We start from the raw sequence: 21,280 nt of genomic DNA on the forward strand, positions 1-21,280 counted from the left end.
GACTTCTGGGGTGCAGGGGGTGGGGTTGTCTATTTGCCTGCATTAGCCCCTCCTACCCCGAATGTGAGCTCCTTCAGACTCTTCAGCAGGGTCTGATGAAGGAACATGGCTGACATCCCAGGAAATATTTGTTGAATAAATGAACAGGCCAATGATCAAGGCCATCTGGTCATTCTGCCTTTTTGAACTTGCCTGCTGGGATGTTTGGCCAAGCCCCCCCCCATGCATGGATACCCCACAAATACCATCTGAGGCTACTGGGAGGGAGAGTGAATTTAGGGTGACTGGGGAGTCTCACAGGGGCAGCGTTCCCCATGGACACAGTGGCCGGGAGGCAGCCCCAGTAGTAGCCATGGCTCACCTCACTACCCTCGAACTTGACATTGACCAGGAGGGCCCGGTTGGGGACCCGCAGGGTGCCAGGCCCCCAACTCCGCGCCGAGGGCTCCAGCTGCAGAGGGAAGCTGTACTGTAGCCAGGCTTCCCAGCTCAGCTGCTGCCGGCGGGCAGCCGCCTCCTCGCAGAACTGGCGCATTTTAGTTCGAAAGTCATTCACTTCTGGGTCACGCAACGAGTCAAACTCATGGAGGCCTGAGAGGCAGGGAGGGGCCTGGTCAGCGTGGGGGGTCAGGTGGCAGGCCCTCGGTGGGCAGGTGACCATGAGGCACACCCTGGCTGGGGTACCTTTGCCAATGAGGAGGCTGATCTGAGAGTTGATGAGTTTCTTCACCCTGTCACCCTCACGGGCCACCAGGCGCAGGACCGGCAGGAAGGGCTGGATGTCACACAGCCTTCGCTGCTCGTCCTCCAGCTCCTGTTGCTCCGCGGTCTGGTTGACGCAGGTAAACACATAGGCTTCGGGGTCACTGAGCATGTGGAAGAACGGCTCATACTGGGCTCGGTGCCACAATACCTGAAAGGGAGAGTCGCTGGTCAGCCCCTCCCATCAAGGCAGGCGTGGTCCCAGGGAGCAGGGAGGTGGGTAGAAGCTAGCCTCAGTCTGGGGGTCCCACCCTGCATGACCCTGACAAGAAGGCAATGGCAAGATCCCAAGACTGCCACCCTCTCCAGACCCCTGGAACACTGACCACATGAGTCAACGGGAGTCCCTGTCACCACTGTTCTGTGAAGGGTACCAGGTATGCCCTCAAATCTGGAACTGAGCAGTGGGTCCTACAGTCTCCCCTGTAGGTTCCCCTGAGAGATGGCCAGCTGGAAATGACCTCCCGCACCCCCAGCTAATCATTCTAGGGTTCATCACCCTGATTTGTAAATGTTGGCAACCAATTCAGAAAAGTTGAACACACTGACGGGCTCTGCGGGCTGTGTGCTGCCCCCCCCCCCAGGGCGAGGTGTCCCAGGGATCGCTGGAGAGCCACCTAACAGTCAAGCTTTAGTGCAAGTGTTCACAGCTGAGTCACAGTGAAAACGGCAAAGGAAAGAACAGCCCTGTTTTTCTTCCATGGGGGATGGGTCATGGAGACCCATCAACAACGCAAAGTGGTAGCACAAGGGCAGGACCCAGAGACCAGGAATACCTGTGGACAAAGCGCTCCAAGATACCTCATTAAGTGGGGAAACCCTAAGCTGTACAACAGCTCACGTAATTCAAGCCCATTTCATGAAAACAATAATAAACATACTAATTATATAGACCAGGATCCCGCAAACTGCGGGGTTGCCTGAAGACAGCCACGCCCACTCATTTACATATTGTCTAAGGCTGCCTTTGCCCTCCAAGGCAGAATTGGTAGTCTCGACAAATACCCTGAAAATTATTCAACAAAACCAAAAACTATTTTCAAAAATCATGATTACTAAGACGACAACAGCTCTATAAACACAAAATACCGGTAAAATTCCAAAACATGAGGGCACAATCAGGAGCGCATGGCAGGTCACATGGGAACCACACCCCGAAGCTCTCACTGGAATCCAGTGTGAGTAGATTTGCACTGATATGGGGGAAGCTGAATTCGGAATGGTAGGTGGACTCTAACTGCAAGTTTTTAAACAATTCTTGCATATTATTGCTATCTTTTAAAGTTCATATCCGAGGTCTCAAATCTAAGAAACTATGCATGTGAAGTGTGAAGCTATCTGTCTTTCTCTCTGAATTCCAAGCTCTGAGGACTAGTTTTAAGGTCAAGATCGTACCTTCTTGATGGTGCTGAGGTTGGCATTTCGGGACACAGAGAAGTTCAGATAGACCCCCGTGGGCAGCAGGAAGTCAACCAACACGGTCTGATTCTCCTCCTTGGTCCAGAATTCCATGGGGCACTCCACCCCTGGGGGCATCCTGGTTTTTTTTACTTCTCAGACACCAGTTATTCTGAAAAGGAAGCAAAGGCAAAATGAGCCCCTACAGGCGTGCTAGGTGAGTCCTTTGAAAGGACACTTTGGAAAACAGGATGTTAGAACCTTTGACGGCAGGAGGTTCAGGATGGAGTCCCAGCCCATGGGCACCCAAAACTTGCCTTCCTCTGTGCCTCATCCTGCCTAGGGAGGCTTGTGGCTCTTACTGGGTGGTGAACACACAATGTGATAGATATAGATGACGTATTACAGAACTGTACACCTGAAATCTATGTCACTTTATCAATAATTGAAACCCCAATAAACTTTAATTAAAAAAAAGAAAACGAAAAAGAAATATCTCGGTAATACCAAACCCCCCAGTCATACCCTACTCCCTGGTAAGCAACAAAATGTTACAGATACAATTAAAGGTCTTCCAGTATCTGCCCCACTTCAGGTTACCACACCACCTGGCTTCTGGTTGTTTATGATTTCCATGCATGTTTTTATTCGTTTTTTTTAATAATCTGTATCTTTATTAATTTTTTTAAAGATTCTATTGGGGAAGGGGAACAGGACTTTATTGGGGAACAGTGTATAGTATTTCCAGGACTTTTTGTTGGGGAACGGTAGTGTGTTTTTCCTAGGATTCATCAGCTCCATCCAAGTCAAGTTGTCGTCCTATCAATCTTAGTTGTGGAGGGTGCCGTTCAGCTTCAAGTTGTCGTCCTTTCACTCTTGGTTGTGGAGGGCGCAGCTCAGCTCCAGGTCCAGTTGTCGTTGCTAGTTGCAGGGGGCGCTGCCCACCATCCCTTGCGGGAGTCAAACCAGCAACCCTGTGGTTGAGAGCCCGCAATCCAACCAACTGAGCCATCCCGGAGCTCATGTTTTTATACTTTTATTATACTAATATGTATCCACAAACAATTCTTAAACTTTCTGCATGCTTTAAAACTTTGTGTGAATAGTGAGCCTTCTACAAGTGCCTATGTTCTTTAGATTTATCCATGCTGATACATGTAACTGAAGCTCATTCATTTTAACTCTTGTGTGGTGTTTCACTGTGTAAATAAAACACAATTTATTTATCCCTTCTCTTGTCCGATGAACCTCAAGGTTTGTTTCAGCACTTCTACACCTTTTGGTTATTACAAACACCACCACAATATATATTCTTGTTCACATCTGCTTGTGTACATGTCAGAGTCTAGATGAGTGTTGTCTGAGAGAAACCACAGGTATAATGCCAAAATTACCAACAGCCGCATTTAAAAAAAAAGAAAAGTTAAAAAAAAAAAAAAGAAAGAAAAGAAAAAATCTGATTTAAAAATTACATGAAAGTTATGGTTCCAATTTTGGCTAGATAAATAAATAGATAATAGACATAGATAAAAACTATAATGAAACACTATCAAATATGAAATGGTTTTAAGCACGTGGTGAAATTATAGATGTTTTAATAGTATGTTATACTTTTGAATTTTCTATAATAATAACGTATTACTTTTATAATTAGAACAATAAATGCGATTTTTAAAAAAACCTAAAAAAAAAAAAAAGTAAAAAGACACAGATAAAATTAAGTTTAGTAATATATTTCATTTAACCCAATAGATCCAAAATGTGGTCATTTCAACATATTATCAATATGGAAACATTACTAAGGAGATACTTTACATTCTTTTTTGGTGTTATGTCTTTGAAAGCTGGTGTGTATTTTACACTTAGAGTACACAGCAATTCAGACACTCTGTTGTCATCAGAAATCTTCATCTGTGTGTAGATTTCATACAATTGACAGATGAAAAAGTAGGTTCACAGACTCAACGTTGTTCCAAATATACTTTTAAGTTTTCGAGTCAATGAATCAAGTATCAATTTATATATTTAAATGAATTAAAATTAAATAAACTGTTTAAAAATTCCGTTCCTCGATCACACTCTCTACAGCTCAGGGGGCTGGCGGCGACCAGACTGGATAGTGCAGGTCTGGGGCATAGACTGAGAGCGGAATTGTCAGCTCATAGGTATAACCCGCGACGGGTCTACCCACATCATTACATTTACCAAAGTAAGTGGTGGCATCTATCACCAATGGCACCTCTGGTGTCTTCTCATCATCTTCGCCAGCACCCGGTATTGTCAGACTTCCTCACGTCTGCCAATCTGACGGGCACGAGATGCTCTTGTTCTTTTAACTTGCATTTTTCTGATTTTTCCTGTGCAACATTTATCTTCTCCAAATAAGCCTGCTTACAGACTGTGCCCATTATTCTGTGGGGTTGTCTGTTTCTTAGTTTGTAGGGTTTCTTTTGATACTCTAGATTGAATTGCTTTGCTGATTAAAAGAGTTGGAACTATCTTCTAGTCCGAGTCATCTTTTCATCTTGTTTGTGGTGACATTTTTGATGACGAGTAGAAGTTTTGAATGTTGATGGCAGTCAAACTCATCACCCTTTTCCTTTATGTTTTGTGATTCTTATTCTTTAGAAAAATACTTCCCTAACCTACAGTCACATCCTCCTAGATTTAAATGACTTTTTTAAATAGTTGAAGAGAAGCATTTAGCTGGAAGAGACGAGACGCTCTAGTGGCTGTGCCGGGTGAGCCCAGGCCTCACCACTGACTGGAAGCAGAAGCTACTCTGAACAGTTACCACCACGTTACCACTGCTGAGATCCATTTCCTCTGATTGTAAAACCACATCCTACTCTGGGTTCCTCTTTCTGAGACTGGCCAGGCCAAAGGCTTTCTTTCGGATTCAAAATATTGGGACTAGTCAGGAATCCTGGAGAATCCTCTTACAATGCAGTATGTGCTTTGGCTGAGCTGGGGGAGTCAGGGGCACCTTGGGCCATTGAATCCTGAAGCTGAGATGAGCACATGAGGCATGAGCTTCCCCAGGACTCTAGCCAAAGGGACAGACAGGGCTCCAAGACAAATGCACCCCACACTCCCTTGGCCCTCAGCACCATGGAAACAAAGCCTTCAACTACACACATACATCTGGGATGTGGGGAAATCGTTGGATGTAAAAAACTCACTCCTAAAAGAGGAAGACTCCAGATGGCGTAGGCAGGACATATTCAAATGCCAGAGATGGCAAAGGAGAAAGCGGAAATCCTTTCCCTCTTCGTGGGCCCAGGACCTAGGGTGCAGGTGCTAACAAGCCCCAACTCGCTATGAAGCCTGGACTCATTGCTCTGCGGGGTGAGTGACACACAGAGGCTAGCTGATCCAGGGACTTCAGAACTTCTCGAAAAGTGCAAATTGGTACAACCACTTTGGAAAACTCTTTGGCAGTATCTACTAAAGCTGAACGCACATATGCCCTATGACCCAGTGATTCCACTCCCAGGTATACACCCAATAGAAATGCAAGTCCATGTGTGAAAGATGAGCCCAAGAGTGTCTGTAGCATTGCTATTCATAAGATCCTCAAACTGGAAACTTCCCAAATGCACATCATCAGTAGGATGGAAAAATAAATCGTGGTATCCTCTCCCAATGGAATGTTACCTGGCAATGAGAATGAATGACCTACAAATACACACAGTAATATAAACGAATCTCACAAACATAAAGCTGAGTAAAAACAGTCAGGCACAGAGACTACATGCTCATGATTTCAACTGCATAGAGAAAAGGTCAGGAGGGGACCAAGTCCTGTAGGGCCTTTGGAATAGGGGAGGCACCTGGATTTCACCCTAAGAGTGATGGGCAACCATGGAGGTTAAGTTTTAGGCAAGGGAGCCACAGGGTCTTATTTGCGTCTGAACCATGCTGCTGGCTACGGTGCGGAAGAGCTGGACAGAAGAACGCAGGCAAGTGGGAGAGTGTGGGGAGGCTCGTGCCACCGATGAAGTGACTCGATCCAGGAGGAGGAGATGGAGCTGGAGGGAGAGAAGAAATCAGATAGATTTAGGAGCTCAGGTGGATCAGATGGGGGACAGTGAGGGAAGAGGTAAGCGAGACAGCCAGGTTTGGGCTTGGGTGACTGGACGGGTGGTGGAAATTTACCGAGATGAGGAAGTAGAAGGGAGAAACACACTTCAGGGGCAATAAAACAGCAAGAGCCGTGTTTCAGACATCCTGAATCTGAGCTGCTTACTGTGTCCCACTGAAGACAGCCAAAGGGTGAAGTCCCCACTTTGGAGCTCAGGGGAGAGGTCTTCGAGGTCACAGAGATATAATTTGGGTCAGTAGGCAACACACAGATATGGAGCCATGGGGACAGGTGTGATGGCCTTTGGGGTAAGAAAGGGCCAGGCCCAGCCTTAAGGCACAAGAGTGAGATCAAGCACAGATGAGTAGCCCTTTTCACTCTGAGTCATCCAGATTCCTGAGGTAGTCTTCTGTCTGTCCACATCTGAAACACTCATAAAATATCAAAAAAAAAAAAAGGGCAGGAAAGAGCTGGATTCCTTTCACCTTCCCACTTCAGGCCAGCATAATCCACAGAAACAGCCGTGTGACAGACAGCAGAGCCATCCCAGCTGTGGGTCATGTGACCGCACTATCCCCTCACAAGTTGTTCTTAGGCGTTCTCAGTTAGACAGTTTCTCCTGCTGAGAACGTCTGACGGGCCTGACCTCTGAGTCCTGGGCAGCCAACAGAGGAGGTTCTCCAAAGATTTCAGTGCAAGTACTTATGCCACCGTCCTCCTGCCCAGCCAGCTCTGGGACCCTTAGTTTACTTCTAAGGAGGGCAAGCCAAGGACGTAGCATCCCAGAACCACAAACGCTCCCCCAGACTAGGAATGAGGTTGCAGCCCATTTCACAGCCCCCTCGGCTGGTGGACCTGCTGCCTGGTGACCTGTCCCATGCTCAGGACTGCTGAAGAATCCCCTTTTGTTCCTTTTGAAACTCCACTGTCCTGGGGCTCTGAGCTGACGTCTCCTGAGTCTGTCAGACTTCCACATCTTTCCGGTGGCCATCGCACATGTGGCTCATGCTCCTTTGTCAACGTAAAGACAGGCCTTTCGGTGCTACAGTCACATGTCCTGGGGATTAGCTTCCCAAGGGAACACATGAGTCATCCTCAGCAGACTCTGTGCAGAGGACAGGCAGCAGGGAAAAGAGAAGTGTGTCCTGCTTATCTAAGCAATAAACCTCCTCTTCCCTGTGGGTGCCCTGGGCAAACATGCCATGTACCTCCAGAAGTTACTCTAGGGCAAGAGTGTAAAGGTCCCCGCTCCCCCACTCCGGATCATTCCTACGAATCTGTCTGTGGAGAGACATGCTCATTAACCCCGGGACAAAACATTTGTCTAATACCTAGATTTCAGAGCTGAAAGTTACAACCCAAAAAGCCCAAAAGAAGGAGCCTCAGAAACTTCTAGAAGGTGGTTATACACATAGTCCAAGTATCTGCCATCAAGCCAGGCTGGGAGGATATAAGACCAGCAACCATCATGACAAGGGACAGGGTGCCACACGGACTGGCCATCTGTCCATGCTGAACAGAGCAGAGTCTGCGTTGGGCTTTTTGACCTAGGTTTATTTTTAGGTACTTCTCAGCCTCAAAAAGTCCTTCCAATCAAGTGTTTTGTTTTCCAGCCACTCTCCCAGAGAGAATGAAATGGATACTTTTCCTGTTGCCCAACTTATATGGAAAGCGAGTACAAGTGGGCACTTCCGAAGCGGAGTCAAAGGTGCTTTACCCAGAGCACCCAAGTCCCAAGGGAGCTTCTGCATGTTCACCTTAAAAGAGCTTTCTAGAAACCACACCCTGCTCTGGCTGCCAGGAAAAGCCCAGAGATCCTTCAATCACCATATCCTCCTGGTGACCCTCGGAAAAAAGAACCTGAAGGGCCCCTCTTTGTCCCAGAAGTCTGTAGGCCCCAGGGCCTGGTCATTCATTCATTCAGCAAATAATTGATTTGAGCATCAGGGAATGTGCTGGACTCTATATCCCACGAAATGCCCAAATCCTCTTTTTTACTGGAGAGCAGGCATTCCAGCACCCCAGCCTTGGAGCTTTCTGTCCTTAAGAACCTTCTTGACAAAGAAGTGAAGACCAGAAGGAAAAGTGAATGGTCCAGGGTCCCCAGTTGTGTATATTTTTAGGATAGATTTGCTATTCTTCCAAAATACAGAACTTTCCACGGGAACCACCTCAGTTGTGTGTTGCTGGGTGGCCCCCGTCTGACAGCTTCCTCCTTCCCTGGTAACCACCACAGTCTTTAGGGCAGAAAGAATATCCCCACCATAGCTGTGAGCCACAGCAAGAGGCCTTGCAAATTCAATGCAGGCAGCACATCTGCTGTCATCCAACGTAAAGCTACTGTCTAATGGTGATGAGTTGTGGGTGAGGAACATGTGTCCAAAAAGAAATGGAAAGGAAATCTCCAGAAGCCAGGCAAGTAGGACATCCCAAAGACCACACCCAGGACGAGGAAGGAAGGACTTGTCTGGAGGGTTGCCTGATACCCCGAGCTCCTGCCACAGGAGAGAAAGGGGTCGGAGGAGTGAAGGATGAGAATGGACGAAATAAAGTACTGTGAACCACGCAGAAGGCGCCCCCCCAGTGTCTGCCTGGGAGGTAAACTGAGGACACGAACTGCCTCATTCTCTGGTTTCCTTGTATGCCCACTTCTGCATCCCTCGGTTATTTTTAAATTTCTTCTTTTTTCAATTTTTACTCTCCCATTTTAAATGTGCCTCCCTTGAGGCCATAATTTTCAATAGGACAGTAACTTTTAATTTGAATATTTGAAAAGTAAAAAAACCCAAAATCCCCAATGGGGAAAACCAAGACAGACATCAAAGATAAGAGGTGTGGGTCTCTGGAAATTCTGTTCTATATGGGAGGGGGGAAAAAAGAAAGAAAGAAAGACTTCTGACTCTTGCTGCCATCCAAAAAAGTAAGCCAACTACCCCACACAAAATTCCATCTCTTATAATGTTCAGTTCATGGCCCACCCGGGGAGTACGGATAGGGGAACGTAGTGGAGCCCCAGACACTACACATCAAATTCAATAGAAAAACCCCTGGTCTCAGATTTGGTAATTTTGGGAATTTGGGAATTGGCCTGAAGAAGCAGTTTAAAAGTTTTTTAGGAAGCTATCTGCACAAAGATTTTCATTGTGGTATTGTTTGTGGAAATGCTAAATCAAAAATAATATGGAGGGGCTGGCCTGGTGGCTCAGGCGGTTAGAGCTCCATGCTCCTAACTCGGAAGGTTGCCAGTTCGATTCCCACATGGGCCAGTGGGCTCTCAACCACAAGGTTGCCAGTTCAATTCCTCGAGTCCCGCAAGGGATGGTGGGCAGTGCCCCCTGCAACTAAGATTGAACACGGCACCTTGAGCTGAACTGCCGATGAGCTCCCGGATGGCTCAGTTGGTTGGAGCGCGTCCTCTCAACCACAAGGTTGCTGGTTCGACTCCCTCAGGGGATGGTGGGCTGCGCCCCCTGCAACTAGCAACTGCAACTGGACCTGGAGCTGAGCTGCGCCCTCCACAACTAAGACTGAAAGGACAACAACTTGAAGCTGAACGGCACCCTCCACAACTAAGATTGAAAGGACAACAACTTGACTTGGAAAAAAGTCCTGGAAGTACACACTGTTCCCCAATAAAAAAAAAAGTAGAATTTATAAAATAATAATAATATTAATAATAACAATATAGAAATGGCTAAGTAAATTGTCATATATTAATTGAATACGAGTGAATACAGTCATTAGGACAGCTGCGCACACTCACAGCATTGCAAACATTCCCCACATTAAATGACACCAAAGTGAACACACATTTATCATGGCAGCATATGTTTGTGGACAAAACATTTCAGAAATCATAGAGAAAATGAAAACAGCTATATTATGGGTTAATATGGGTGTAATAATAATGACTTTTAAATGTTAATATATATGAAAATTATGTAAGCAGGTGATTTTTAAAATTACTTATCACTACTATGATTGCAGCAAAAAACAAACAAAAAAACAAACAGGAAATAGCAATCTGCTGACTTCCACATCCAAATACACCAACCCAGTTTCAATGTTTGAGTATTTATCTCTACATTTCTAAATAATAGGTTTATGCTGATATTTTTTGATTTTCAACTTTGAACTTCTAAGTTTCAACTTTCAACAACCTTGAAGATAATTTTACGCTTTTCTACACTTAGGAACACGCGCATACCCACTCCTCCATTTTCTAAATATAGCTATGGGGTAATTTTTTGTTAATCAAACTTCAGTGCTTATATTATTATGACTATGTACATTGTTATGAAACATTGTTCAAAGCGAAGTGACATAATATATACTATGATTGTTTCCTGTCTTCCTGTCTTCAAATTTTTTGGTATTCTTATCATTGATAGTTGCCTCATTTTTAAATTTTCTCTGTTTTCTATGTACAAATGTGTAATTCCTTCCCAAACTCTCCTCATAATACAACAAATATGTCAAAAAATCCACCAGCTCCATTATTTTTTGTTTTTCCTGGAGATATTCCCCCCTGGGGCCCTCAGCCATCCTTCTCCAAACTGGGCTGGCTGCTCTCTAGACCAGTTACACAGCTGTAATTGGGACTTCTCTTCACCATCAGATAGAATTCCCTTCACCACTATCCCCACCAGGCAAGGGTACCTGGTTGCAAGTACAGAGGCCGACTCCCCCTGATTTAAGCAGAGAAGGACCTGACAGATTAGGACACATTTGTTGCACTGTAAGGAGTTTCATAGTTCTGTTGGAGAGTTTAAGAACTAGTGGTCAGTACATTGAAAACAAAGCAAATAAAAAGATGAGGCAACTATCAACTCCAGGAAAAAGTTGGACAAGAAAAGAAATATAATTGTAGTAGTATACTAGCTGGACTCTGCCATGCACGTTGGTGATAAAACTGCTGTTATTGCCAAGAGTACTGGGTGTCAGCTTGTACCCCTGCCACTTCTGTGCCAAAAGCTTAACTTTGAGCCCAGCACTGCCGCCACCACCATAGACTTGGGTACAGCCCATGCGTCATCCCTCTCTTCTGTGTCAATGGTGCATCTTGTTGATGGAGCCCAGGTCACAAGTCCTGGTTACAGGGGAGGCTTCGAAGAGAATACTTTTGAGTTCCCATGGTGGGGTAGGTTTTTGTTTCCTTTTTCTCCCTACTCCCAAGACTCAAAGTGAGATAATAGCTGAAATATAAAAGCCATCTGGCAGCTGAGCCAAATGAGAACAAGAAACAATTGCACAGGCCGGCCCGGTGGCTCAGATGGTTAGAGAGCCGTGCTCCTAAAGCCAAAGGCTGCTGGTTCGATTCCCACATAGTGAGCTGTGCTCTCTACAACCACGATTGTGAACAACAGCTTTCCCTGGAGCTGGGCTGTGGCTGTGAGAGGCGGACTGGTGACCGGCAGTCGGGAGGCACAAGGCTCATAATACCAGCATGGGCCAGGGAGCTGTGTCCTACACAACTAGACTGAGAAACAATGGCTTGAACTGGAGTGGGAGGGGAGAAGGCGGAAGAAGGTGAAAAAACAACAATTGCACATTGTACCACTTGTTCCCCTTTCTTGGTTTACTTTCTCATTTTAGTGGAGCACATCCTCCAGTATCTTCCTTAAAAAGCGATACAAAGGAGAAGGGGGTAAAGTTTTTTAAAATTCATGTCAAAAAAAAAATTTTTTTTTTGCCCCTTCCCACCCCCCTTTTTGTGTTTTTTTTTTTTTTAAAGCCATTGTTTCTCAGTCTAGTTGTAGGGCGCAGCTCCCTGGCCCATGCTGGTATTATGAGCCTTGCGCCCCCCTTCTCCCCCCACTGAGGCAGTTGTCCCGACGTCAGTCAGCTGCTCACAGCAGCTCACATCGGCTGCCGGCCACTCACGATGACTGCCGGCCACTCATGCCAACTGCCGTCCAGTGTGGCCCCCGGCGGCTCACAGCAGCCCACATTAGCACACAGCAGCCGGCACACAGCAGCCAAGGGCAGCTCACACGGACCTCCAGCTGCTCATGGCAGCCCAGCTCCAGAAGAGCTGTTGTTCACAATCTTAGCTGTGGAGGGTGCAGCTCACTGGCCCATGTGGGAATCCAACCGGCGGCGTTAGGAGCACTGTGCTCCAACCACCTGAGCCACCAGGTCGCTCAGAAGAAAGGGGGGTGGGGAGGGAATCTTTATCCCATTATTTTGCTTGAATGACAACTACAGAAGTCTGGGTCAGGAATTAATTTCTCGTGGAAATTTGAAAGAGTGGCTCCTTTGTCTGTAGCTCCTGGTAGCGGAGCTTTTGTAAAGTGCCATGCCGTTCTGTTCTCTGATCTCCTATACGTGGCCTCTTTTCTCTTTGTGGGCTTTTTGTAACTTTTCTCTATCTCTGGAGTTTTGAAAGTTCATGATGACGTCCCATAGTACATCTCTCGCTTTTACATAGCGTTTTATGTGTTATTCATTATGCTGAGTGCTACTTAGAGACTAAATGAAGAATTAGATTCTTTAATAACTTCCCCATCTCCATTTCTCTCCCCTCTTTTTCTTGAGCTCCTATGAGGTGGCTATTGGGCCTCCCAAACTGATTCTCTGAGTTTCTTATCTTTTCTTTCCTATTTTCCTTCTCAAGTCATTTTGTTCTACTTTCTAGAAATTTATTTTTCAATCTTCCAGCTGTATTCGATTGAAATTTTTATTATTACTATCTAGTTTTAATATCCAAGAGCTTATTGTTTTATGTTTATTCCCTTGTTTTAAACAACCATGTTTATGATTTCTGAACCCTTTTTCTCTGTTAGTTTGGGTCTCATCTATCATGCTAGAGGCCTCGTTCTAGATGAGATGATCCATGGCTACCCATTCATATTTAAGAGAGAAGCACTAAAAGCTGTTTGTGCACAGCTAGCCCTGTAGGGCTAGGTGCCTGGTAGGTATCACTGTGAAGTGACAAAGTAGCAACGTAGCTTTTCAATAGGGTCCCCCACAATGTCAGTATCTGAGGGTCGTTTTTATCGTGAGGTCAGTTTCCTCAGAAGTTCTTCAAGGCCTTGCCTTCAGAGAGGATATCAACCAGGCTGCCATATTCTGGGAGCCAACCAAGAGAGAGTCTTGCTATTCAGTATGCAAACTTTCATTGAAACCTCCTGTTCCCAATACAGTGCCTCCTCACAGCCCCCTTCTGCCCTCAGCTGCTGTCCTCACAGCCTCCTTCCACCCCAGGCTGGCCCTGAGCGGCTCTGGTTTAACATTGGCCTTCAGAAAACTGGGCATCCTGTGCTGGGGTGGGGCTGAGCAAGGCGTCTGCTGGTCTACCACACACTTTCAACCAATCTTCCTGCTTTCCAGCCACCTCCTACCCCGCCATCGGGAACACTTTTGTAGCCCCATTCTTGAGCCTTGGGTGGGTCCTGGAGACACCTCAGCTTGCTTCCTCCATAGCATGGGACACTTAACTCTTTGCTTGGCTTCTCTTTCACCGACCTGTTTTCTATCTTTCAAAAGTTTTGCTCACATCCCTCCTCCTCTATCATCTACTTTTTTGTTTGTTTATTTGTTTTAAGGATTTATACCTTTTCTGTCATTTCAGTGGGCTTTTGGAAACAGCAGAAATAAACATATACATTCAATCAGTTACGTTTATGTGGAAATCCATAATACTCTGTTTCCCCGAAAATAAGACCTAGCCAGACCATCAGCTCTAATGTGTCTTTTGGAGCAAAAATTAACATAAGACCCGGTCTTATTTTAATGTAAGACTGGGTATAATATAATATAATATAATATAACACTGGGTCTTATATAATATAATAAATATAATATAATATAATATGATACCAGGTCTTATATAAGACCCAGTCTTATATTAACTTTTTTTTGCGGGGGGAGGGGGAACAGGACTTTATTGGGGAACAGTGTGTACTTCCAGGCCTTTTTTCCAAGTCAAGTTGTTGTCCTTTCAGTCTTAGTTGTGGAGGGCGCAGCTCAGCTCCAGGTCCTGTTGCCATTTTCTAGTTGCAGGGGGCACAGCCCACCATCCCTTGTGGGAGTCGAAGAATTGAACTGGCAACCTTGTGGTTGAGAGGATGCGCTCCAACCAACTGAGCCATCCGGGAGGCAGCTCAGCTCAAGATGCCCTGTTCAATCTTAGTTGCAGGGGGTGGAGCCCACCATCCCTTGCAGGACTTGAAGAATTGAACTGGCAACCTTGTGGTTGAGAGCCCACTGGTACATGTGGGAATCAAACAGGCAGCCTTCGGAGTTAGGAGCATGGAGCTCTAACCTCCTGAGCCACCGGGCCGGCCCCTTATATTAACTTTTGTTCCAAAAGATGTATTAGAGCTGATGGTCCAGCGAGGTCTTATTTTCAGGGAAACACGGTAATACTTAATAATAAATAAAAATCATGTTTCCAAAGATACACACACAGAAGACAGACCAGGGATGGGGGGAGGATAATCCCACAAAGAAACAATGGTTCTCTGGGGCAGCAAGGACAATTACAGGAGGGCAGGAAGGTTATGCTTGCAAAATTTTCTTTTGTATGTTGTAAATTTTTGATAGTATTAGGTTGGTGCACAGGTAATTGCAGTTTAAAAAGTTAAAAACAATTGCAAAAACCGCAATTATTTTTGCACCAACCTAATAAATAGGCATTTTTATAAATAAAAAAGCATGAGGGTTAAAAATTATTAAAAGTCATCTTCTAAAACAAGATTGGGTAAACAGGTGTACAGAAGAAACTCTAATCACCATGGTTTTCGCTTATGTTCCAGGGAGGCCTGGGATCCCACAGAAACACCTGAGGCCTCCAGAGGGTGGTGTGGGTGAGACAGGTACTAAGTGGCAGGCGTTCTGGGCCAGTCACATCCCACAGTAGTGGCTCTGTTTTTACCTGCGTTATGGGTTAAAATTCTGCTTAATGTTTTGATCTTTTAAAAGCGATCTACACAACCAAATAAGGTTGGAAAGTACCAGTGAAGATCTAGATAAATGAGGTTAAGGTGTGTGTGTGGGGGGACCTCCAACGATGGCACCAAGTTATAACCCGCCACCCCTTTCCATCCTGAAATGACAGTAGCTGTTCTAGTGTCTGGATAAGGAGAAACGTGCTGTGTGCTCACAGTATATCCACCCACAGAGCTGCCAAAGGGGGCTGCTGGCCTACCAACCCAGGAGCTCGTTAACCATACCCAGCTACCCCCGGACACCATGTCAGTCTCTGGACTCAGTTTCTTCATTTGCACAATGAAAGGATTGCATTCATCTTCCAAGCTAGTGTTCTAGAAACTCCAAGGAGCTTCCTATTACGGATACAGTTACCGCCAACTCTCTGGAGAAACAGAATGTCCCCAGTAAGGTCTCCTTCAGTAGCAATACCGAGTTATAAAAATTCAATCCACTTCCTCTGGAAGAACGTTTTACTTTTTCTCTCCTCAAATAGGCCAGCCCAACTCTGCCATGACTGGAGCCAAGTCAAATACCAAATGTTGCAGCTTAATAATCGGCTCCAGGGCTCCTCAGAGCAAAATTGTTTCTTCCTTTCCCGGGCAGCAGCCTCCCTTTTGGGCAGCTGGCTAGGGTCTCCCACACTTCCCCGCACTCCCTTTCTCGGCTCCCAGCACAAATATGGGTCATTCTCTTCCTTTCGGCTCCAGTCCTACAGATAGGTTCTCCTGTGGCTGTACGGTCAGGGAGAGCAGAAGATTACATTCAAAGTCTAACCTATCTACAAAATAACATCTCTTCTCACAGCACCCCACTTTCTCCTTTGCCCAACCTACCTTCTGGAATGGTCCGAGAAAGACCAGCAGCAAAAGCCCCTCTACCCGGCAGATTAAAGATGCTTTGGAATCTGAGTGTCATTCCGCCCTTGCTTGACACTGAGCTCCTTCTCTGTCTGAAAAAAATAAAAGAAAAAATTAAAAGGGTCTCAGAAACCTTCTGTATATTCTCTTACAGAACTTTAGCTCAAAAGCGACAGTTGTATCCAGGCTCCCTTTTTGCAAACCAATCACATTCTGCTTGCTGGGCCTTTTTCACCATCTGTGGCGATGCCACCCCCAGCTCCTTTTGGTGGTACTGAAGCAAACTACAGGAGCATTTCCAGTGCCTGAAGCAGGAATATACGAGGATACACATACAGATGACTCAGATCATGTTTAGAGTTGTTTGTTGGTTTTGTTTGGTTTTTGAAAGCAAAGTAAGTGATCTGAGCCAAGCCTGGCTTCGAGTTCCATTCAATGGCTACAAAAAGCAGGTTCATGAACTTGAGGTTCCCATTCAAAGACCAAATTGCATCATAAAGGAAGATCCATCCTAGCTCCTGGAGACGAAAAGAAAGGGAGTATGGGGAGGGGGCCGCCCACTCACTGCATCACTGGGCCTGGAAATAATGTCGCCGGGGAGAGACAGTAGGACCCACCCCTTCACCTAACCCCAGACCCTGGGCACAGCTACCTCGGCAGTGGACTCCTGCCTGGAATCCACTAGGTGCAGCTGGGGAGGCCTCCTGAGGAGCAGGAAACCTAAACCACTGGCTTCTCCATAAGACAGAAAGTCCTGTACTAGGAAGCTGTTGGAAAAGGTATCCATTCCAAGAACACATTTCCCAAGGATCAAGCTGGAATTCTCTCTGCTGTCAGCCTAATCGCTGGAAGGATATACACCCCCACGGACACTGCTGCTTGAACTTGGGCTTGGATGGTCCTTTCATTCAGCATCCAAGGAAGGATGGCAAGGACTTCCCAAGGCACTGCCACCACAGAAATGGGAGGTCAGCATCAAGAGCTAAGGAAGAAATCACTTCCATTGATGACCAATGGAATTAACGCGAGCACAAGAAAACAGCAGCTCAGCCTCAGGGAAATGAGACATGATTGTAGAGAAAGCACTTTCAAAACGCGAAAAGACAAAGCAGAAAGCATGATGGAGTCGAGAGAAGGAAGAATTAGAAAAGGCAAGGAAGTAATTCGTCCTCGGGAATTAGGGTCAGGAAATATGGAGCTGGGACAGAATTCACAAGAGGGCGGCCAGGGAGGAGGCTCTTCCCCGGAGGAAAGGTGGGTCTTCTGCTCGAGCCCGCACGCTGGCCAGGATCTCACAGGACCTGGGTTTACCGCCCTCCAGCCCTCTGGGTTCAAGGGCAAAGCTTGGGAGGCAATGCTAGGAATGGACCGAGCGCAGGGTGCTCCGTCCCGAATCGGGGGCAGGGGGAGGGGAGGACGCGCGCAGCAACTGCTGGGTCCCTGACAAGTAAACAGCTTGTCCTGTACGGCTGAGGGCCCCGCTCATCTCATCAAGGGCGACAGCAGGGCACCCGGATCCGCGGCCCCCCGGAGGCACAAAAGGGACGCAAGGAGGTCACGAGAGGAGAGCACCAGGCAGCCCACAGCGGAGCGCGACCCCCTGCCTCGGCCTTCCCAGCGGAGTCTGGTCCGCCCGGGAACGCTCCCGCCTCCCCCAGCCCCCATGCCCCTGGATGCCGGATCGCCCCAGGAGGACAAAGCCCGGCGCCGGGAGGGGCGTGCGGCGGGGGGCACTGGGACCCCGCAGGCTCGCGCACAGGTGGGCTCCGTACCGGGTGTCGGTGCCGGGGGCGGGGCCCGGTCTCCCTGGAGATAGTTGCCCTGGGGACGCGGCAGGCTGGTCCCCGAGCGGCGGGAGGGTGCGAGCCTCCGAGCGGCGGCGCGGAGCCCGCGGGGGCCTGAAGGCAGGCCCGCGGCGCGGAGCCGGCGAGTGGGGCATCGGCGGAGGGGCGCGGCCCGGGGCGGGGCGCCTGTCAGGGGCGGGGCGTCCCCGGGACCGGGGCGGGGCCAGGGGCGGGGCCAGGGCCGGACGCCGCGCGGGCACCGTCGCCAAATTCTCATAGCCCCCGCCAGGCGAAGCACTGGAGCGCCAGAGATAGCCGAGCTCCGAGTGGCCGCGGCGGCAAATCCTTCCCGACCCCAGCTTGCACCCGCCTGGCCTGCGGGGTTAGATCCCGAAGGCCGCGCGCCGCTGCCGAATCCCGGGCGGCGTGCGCACGCTGGCCCTGGCTTCCCTCTTGCCTTGTAACCAGAGGATAGAAAGTGCCATTTGCAAAGTAAGCGAGGTCTGGTCGTCTGCCAAACCGCTTTCCGCTCCCGGGTTCCCAGGGAATCACCAGAAAGGGCGGGGCACTGGGCCCTGTCGGAGATCCCGAGCCGGGGTCACCCGAGTAACAGGCCGTCCCGGGCTCTGGGCTCAAATCCAGTGTGCGAGCTGTTCCTCAGCCTCCGGGCATTCCTTCCCATCGGGGTTCCCCTTACAAGTCGGATTTAGAAAATAAATGGGTTTACCCGGGACTTGCACTAACGCATCTCTTCGTTACAATGAACTGTGTGTGCTGGCCGAGCGCCGGTGCAATAATGCAGTCACCCTCTGTACTTTACAGGCGCTGCAGTTTTTATCACCCTGTAAGGTGGGTATTATTCTCCCTTGGGTTGTAAATGAGAAAACCAAGGTTCAAAGGGCAAGAAAGTTAGCCTGCACCCCTGCCCCGCCCCCCACACACGCCCGCCGCACACATTCCCACCGCATCTCAGCGGCAGCGCATGGGATCTGCTTTGGCGTGGTACCGGACACATTCGCTTCTCGCCCTGCAGTGTCCCATGTCCCCTAGAATGTGCTTTCGGGTCCACAGCCCTGGACTTAAACCTTTGCTACAGTAGAATGTAAGAAGAGGAGAGGGCGTGAGGTTTAGAATCACCCCAGCGGTGTCCCACAGGGCGGGGCAGACATTAGAGGAGGAAAGTGGTTGGACCAACAGTCCTCGGTGGTCCAGTTGCTCCGCGCGTCTCCGTCTCCGCCACCTTCAGGTGTTCCAAATGAGGCACCCAAGGCAGGGCCCGCCCCTCCGAGCCCCTAAGAGTCTCCCTGCAGCCCAGCGTCGCTGAGAGCATGCGAGGAGGGCAAGGCGCAAAACTCAGCCAGAAGCGTAGGAGGAGAGGACCAGGCAGCAGAGTAGTAGGGGGTCTCCGCGACCCTCAGTTATCTGTGTCGCCGCCCCCAGCACAGCCACGCTGTCAAGGCCGGCGCCCCAGGGCATCTCACAAGAGAAAAGGTTGATGTGGGCGAGAGGAAGCAATACCCCCTCGGTATCCTATCAGATGTCGTACACAGACACACTCACATACACTCATTCACATACAGGCACAATTATGTAAACTGACACACACAATGTCACCCACACATACTCATGCACATTCACACGCTGAATCTCACTCGCCAACCCACACAGTGGGGCAGGGCTGAGAACATGGCAGATAGTCTCTGGAGAAGGCGGAGCCTGGGCCACTGCGTGGATACAGCCCAGCCCGAGGCAAGGTCCAACTCGGGGCTCTGGCTAGGCCTACCCTGACCCACGCGGAGTCTGTGTGTGTGCGGGGTGGGGGGGGGGGTTACCCAGGATAAGAAATAAGCGCTGGAAGTCACAGCTGGACCTTCAATGGGCAGGCAGAAGCTGAGAGTTCTCTGACAGCCACCCTGGTGTCCCTAACAACCCCCAACCGGAAAAGGATCATCACTGACAGCGCCAGGCCACCAAAAAGATTTTCCAAGGGGCAGACAGGCTTTGGTGGTTCCACTGCCCCTATCTCAGCCCTGGGTACCCTCCTCCCCAGGGGCCCAGTCCTGCAGACTTCTTCTGCAGCGTGGGTCTGAATGACAGCCGAGCTCAAACACAAGGTCCTCATCAGCAATGGAATCCAATGATCTAGCTTGGGGTTCAAATTTAGGGTCTCAGGTACTGGTTCCTCTGGAGCCTGGAGAAAAATCCAAGACTCTTCGAAATGGCAAAAGCCATAAAAAGTCATCCTGCTGGTATTACAAAAATGTACTAATAGAACTGCACTGACCAATTCCAGAAAGACACATCACATAAAGTGTATGGGAGAGAATTAAGTGAATTAATACAGATCCATGGAAAGTCTTTAGTGCCTGGTGCACAGAGCAGATGCTCTGTAAGTCTTTGCTTTCCCAGATGGGCAACAGACACAAAGAGATCACATGTCTTAACGTCACACAGCTAGTTAGTGGCAGAGGTAGAAGAAAAACCAGTCAACTGATTCCTCATTCCGGGCTCAGGAATATATTAAGTTCTCTGTTAAAAACAGGTGAAGGTATGAATAAATTACAGTAGTCCCCCCATTTACTCGCTGGGCATATGTTTCAAGACCCACCCAGTGGATGCCTGAAACTGCAGATAGTACCAAACCCTATATGTACTGTTTTTTTCCTATACATACGTGTCTATGGTAATGTTTGATTTGTAAATTAGCCACAGTAAGAGATTAACAAAGATAACAAATAATAAAATAAAACAATTATAACAATATACTGTAATAAAACTAATGTGAATATGGTCTCTCTCTCTCTCAAAATATCTTACTCTATTGGACTCTCCCTTCTCGTGATGATGTGAGATAATAAATAGCCTATGCGATGAGAAGAAGTGCAGTGAATGAGACATTATTACGCAAAATAAAGGTGACTTGAACACAAAGCACTGCAATACCACAACAGTCGATCTAATAACCTAGGTGGCTACTAAGTGGCTACTAAGACTTTATTTCAAATGTGTGTCGATTCGTGGCAGTACTGTGCAAGTAACTGATTTTATCTTGTGGATTGCACTTAAGCACTTGTCTTTATTCTATGGAAAATGTGGGTTCAACTAACTACACCTTCAAAGAAGGCCCTCAGACTCTATTTCTCCTCACAAAGTCGAGTGTTTCAAAATAAGAAACCAACTCTTGGGGCAAATCATCATCATCTGGAAGAAATGCTATTTTAAGACCACCACCACTTCTACTTGTCACTGTAGAGATCATAATGAGGGTTAGCTAAGATTTACATATAATACAGACGGGAAGAACTGCAAGAACTTCATCAATGGAGAAATGAAACCAAACAAACAAACAAAAAACCCAAACTGTCAACCAGTTTATTTTAGCTGTTTTACGGCGGTTGATTGATTTGTCAATGAAGAAATGAAACCAAGTACAAAAAAAAAAAAAAGAAAGAAACTGTCAA

General features: G+C 47.6%; 1 protein-coding gene across 9 annotated transcripts in view; it reads right to left on the minus strand.

Moving 5' to 3' along the window:
* The window catches only part of PIK3CD (phosphatidylinositol-4,5-bisphosphate 3-kinase catalytic subunit delta), a 47,853-nt gene that overhangs the window by 9,981 nt on the left and 16,592 nt on the right, over nt 1-21,280 (minus strand). For 5 of the 9 annotated variants that reach the window (XR_013993863.1, XM_081057373.1, XM_081057375.1 and 2 more), the window contains exons 1-5: nt 17,808-17,928; nt 16,012-16,127; nt 2,158-2,332; nt 685-913; nt 362-591 (exon numbers count right to left, since the gene is read on the minus strand). Coding sequence is in view for 8 of the 9 variants with exons in the window: in XM_081057373.1 (XP_080913499.1) it covers nt 362-591; nt 685-913; nt 2,158-2,298 (600 nt within the window). In the remaining variant the exon portion in view is untranslated. Of the gene's footprint in view, nt 1-361; nt 592-684; nt 914-2,157; nt 2,333-16,011; nt 16,128-17,807; nt 17,973-21,280 lie in introns of those variants that run through there. The other 4 variants (XM_081057376.1, XM_081057377.1, XM_081057372.1 and 1 more) reach the window with 2 other exon arrangements.

The sequence above is a fragment of the Rhinolophus hipposideros genome, assembly GCF_964194185.1.
Source record: "Rhinolophus hipposideros genome assembly, chromosome: 8".
NCBI lineage: Eukaryota > Metazoa > Chordata > Mammalia > Chiroptera > Rhinolophidae > Rhinolophus > Rhinolophus hipposideros.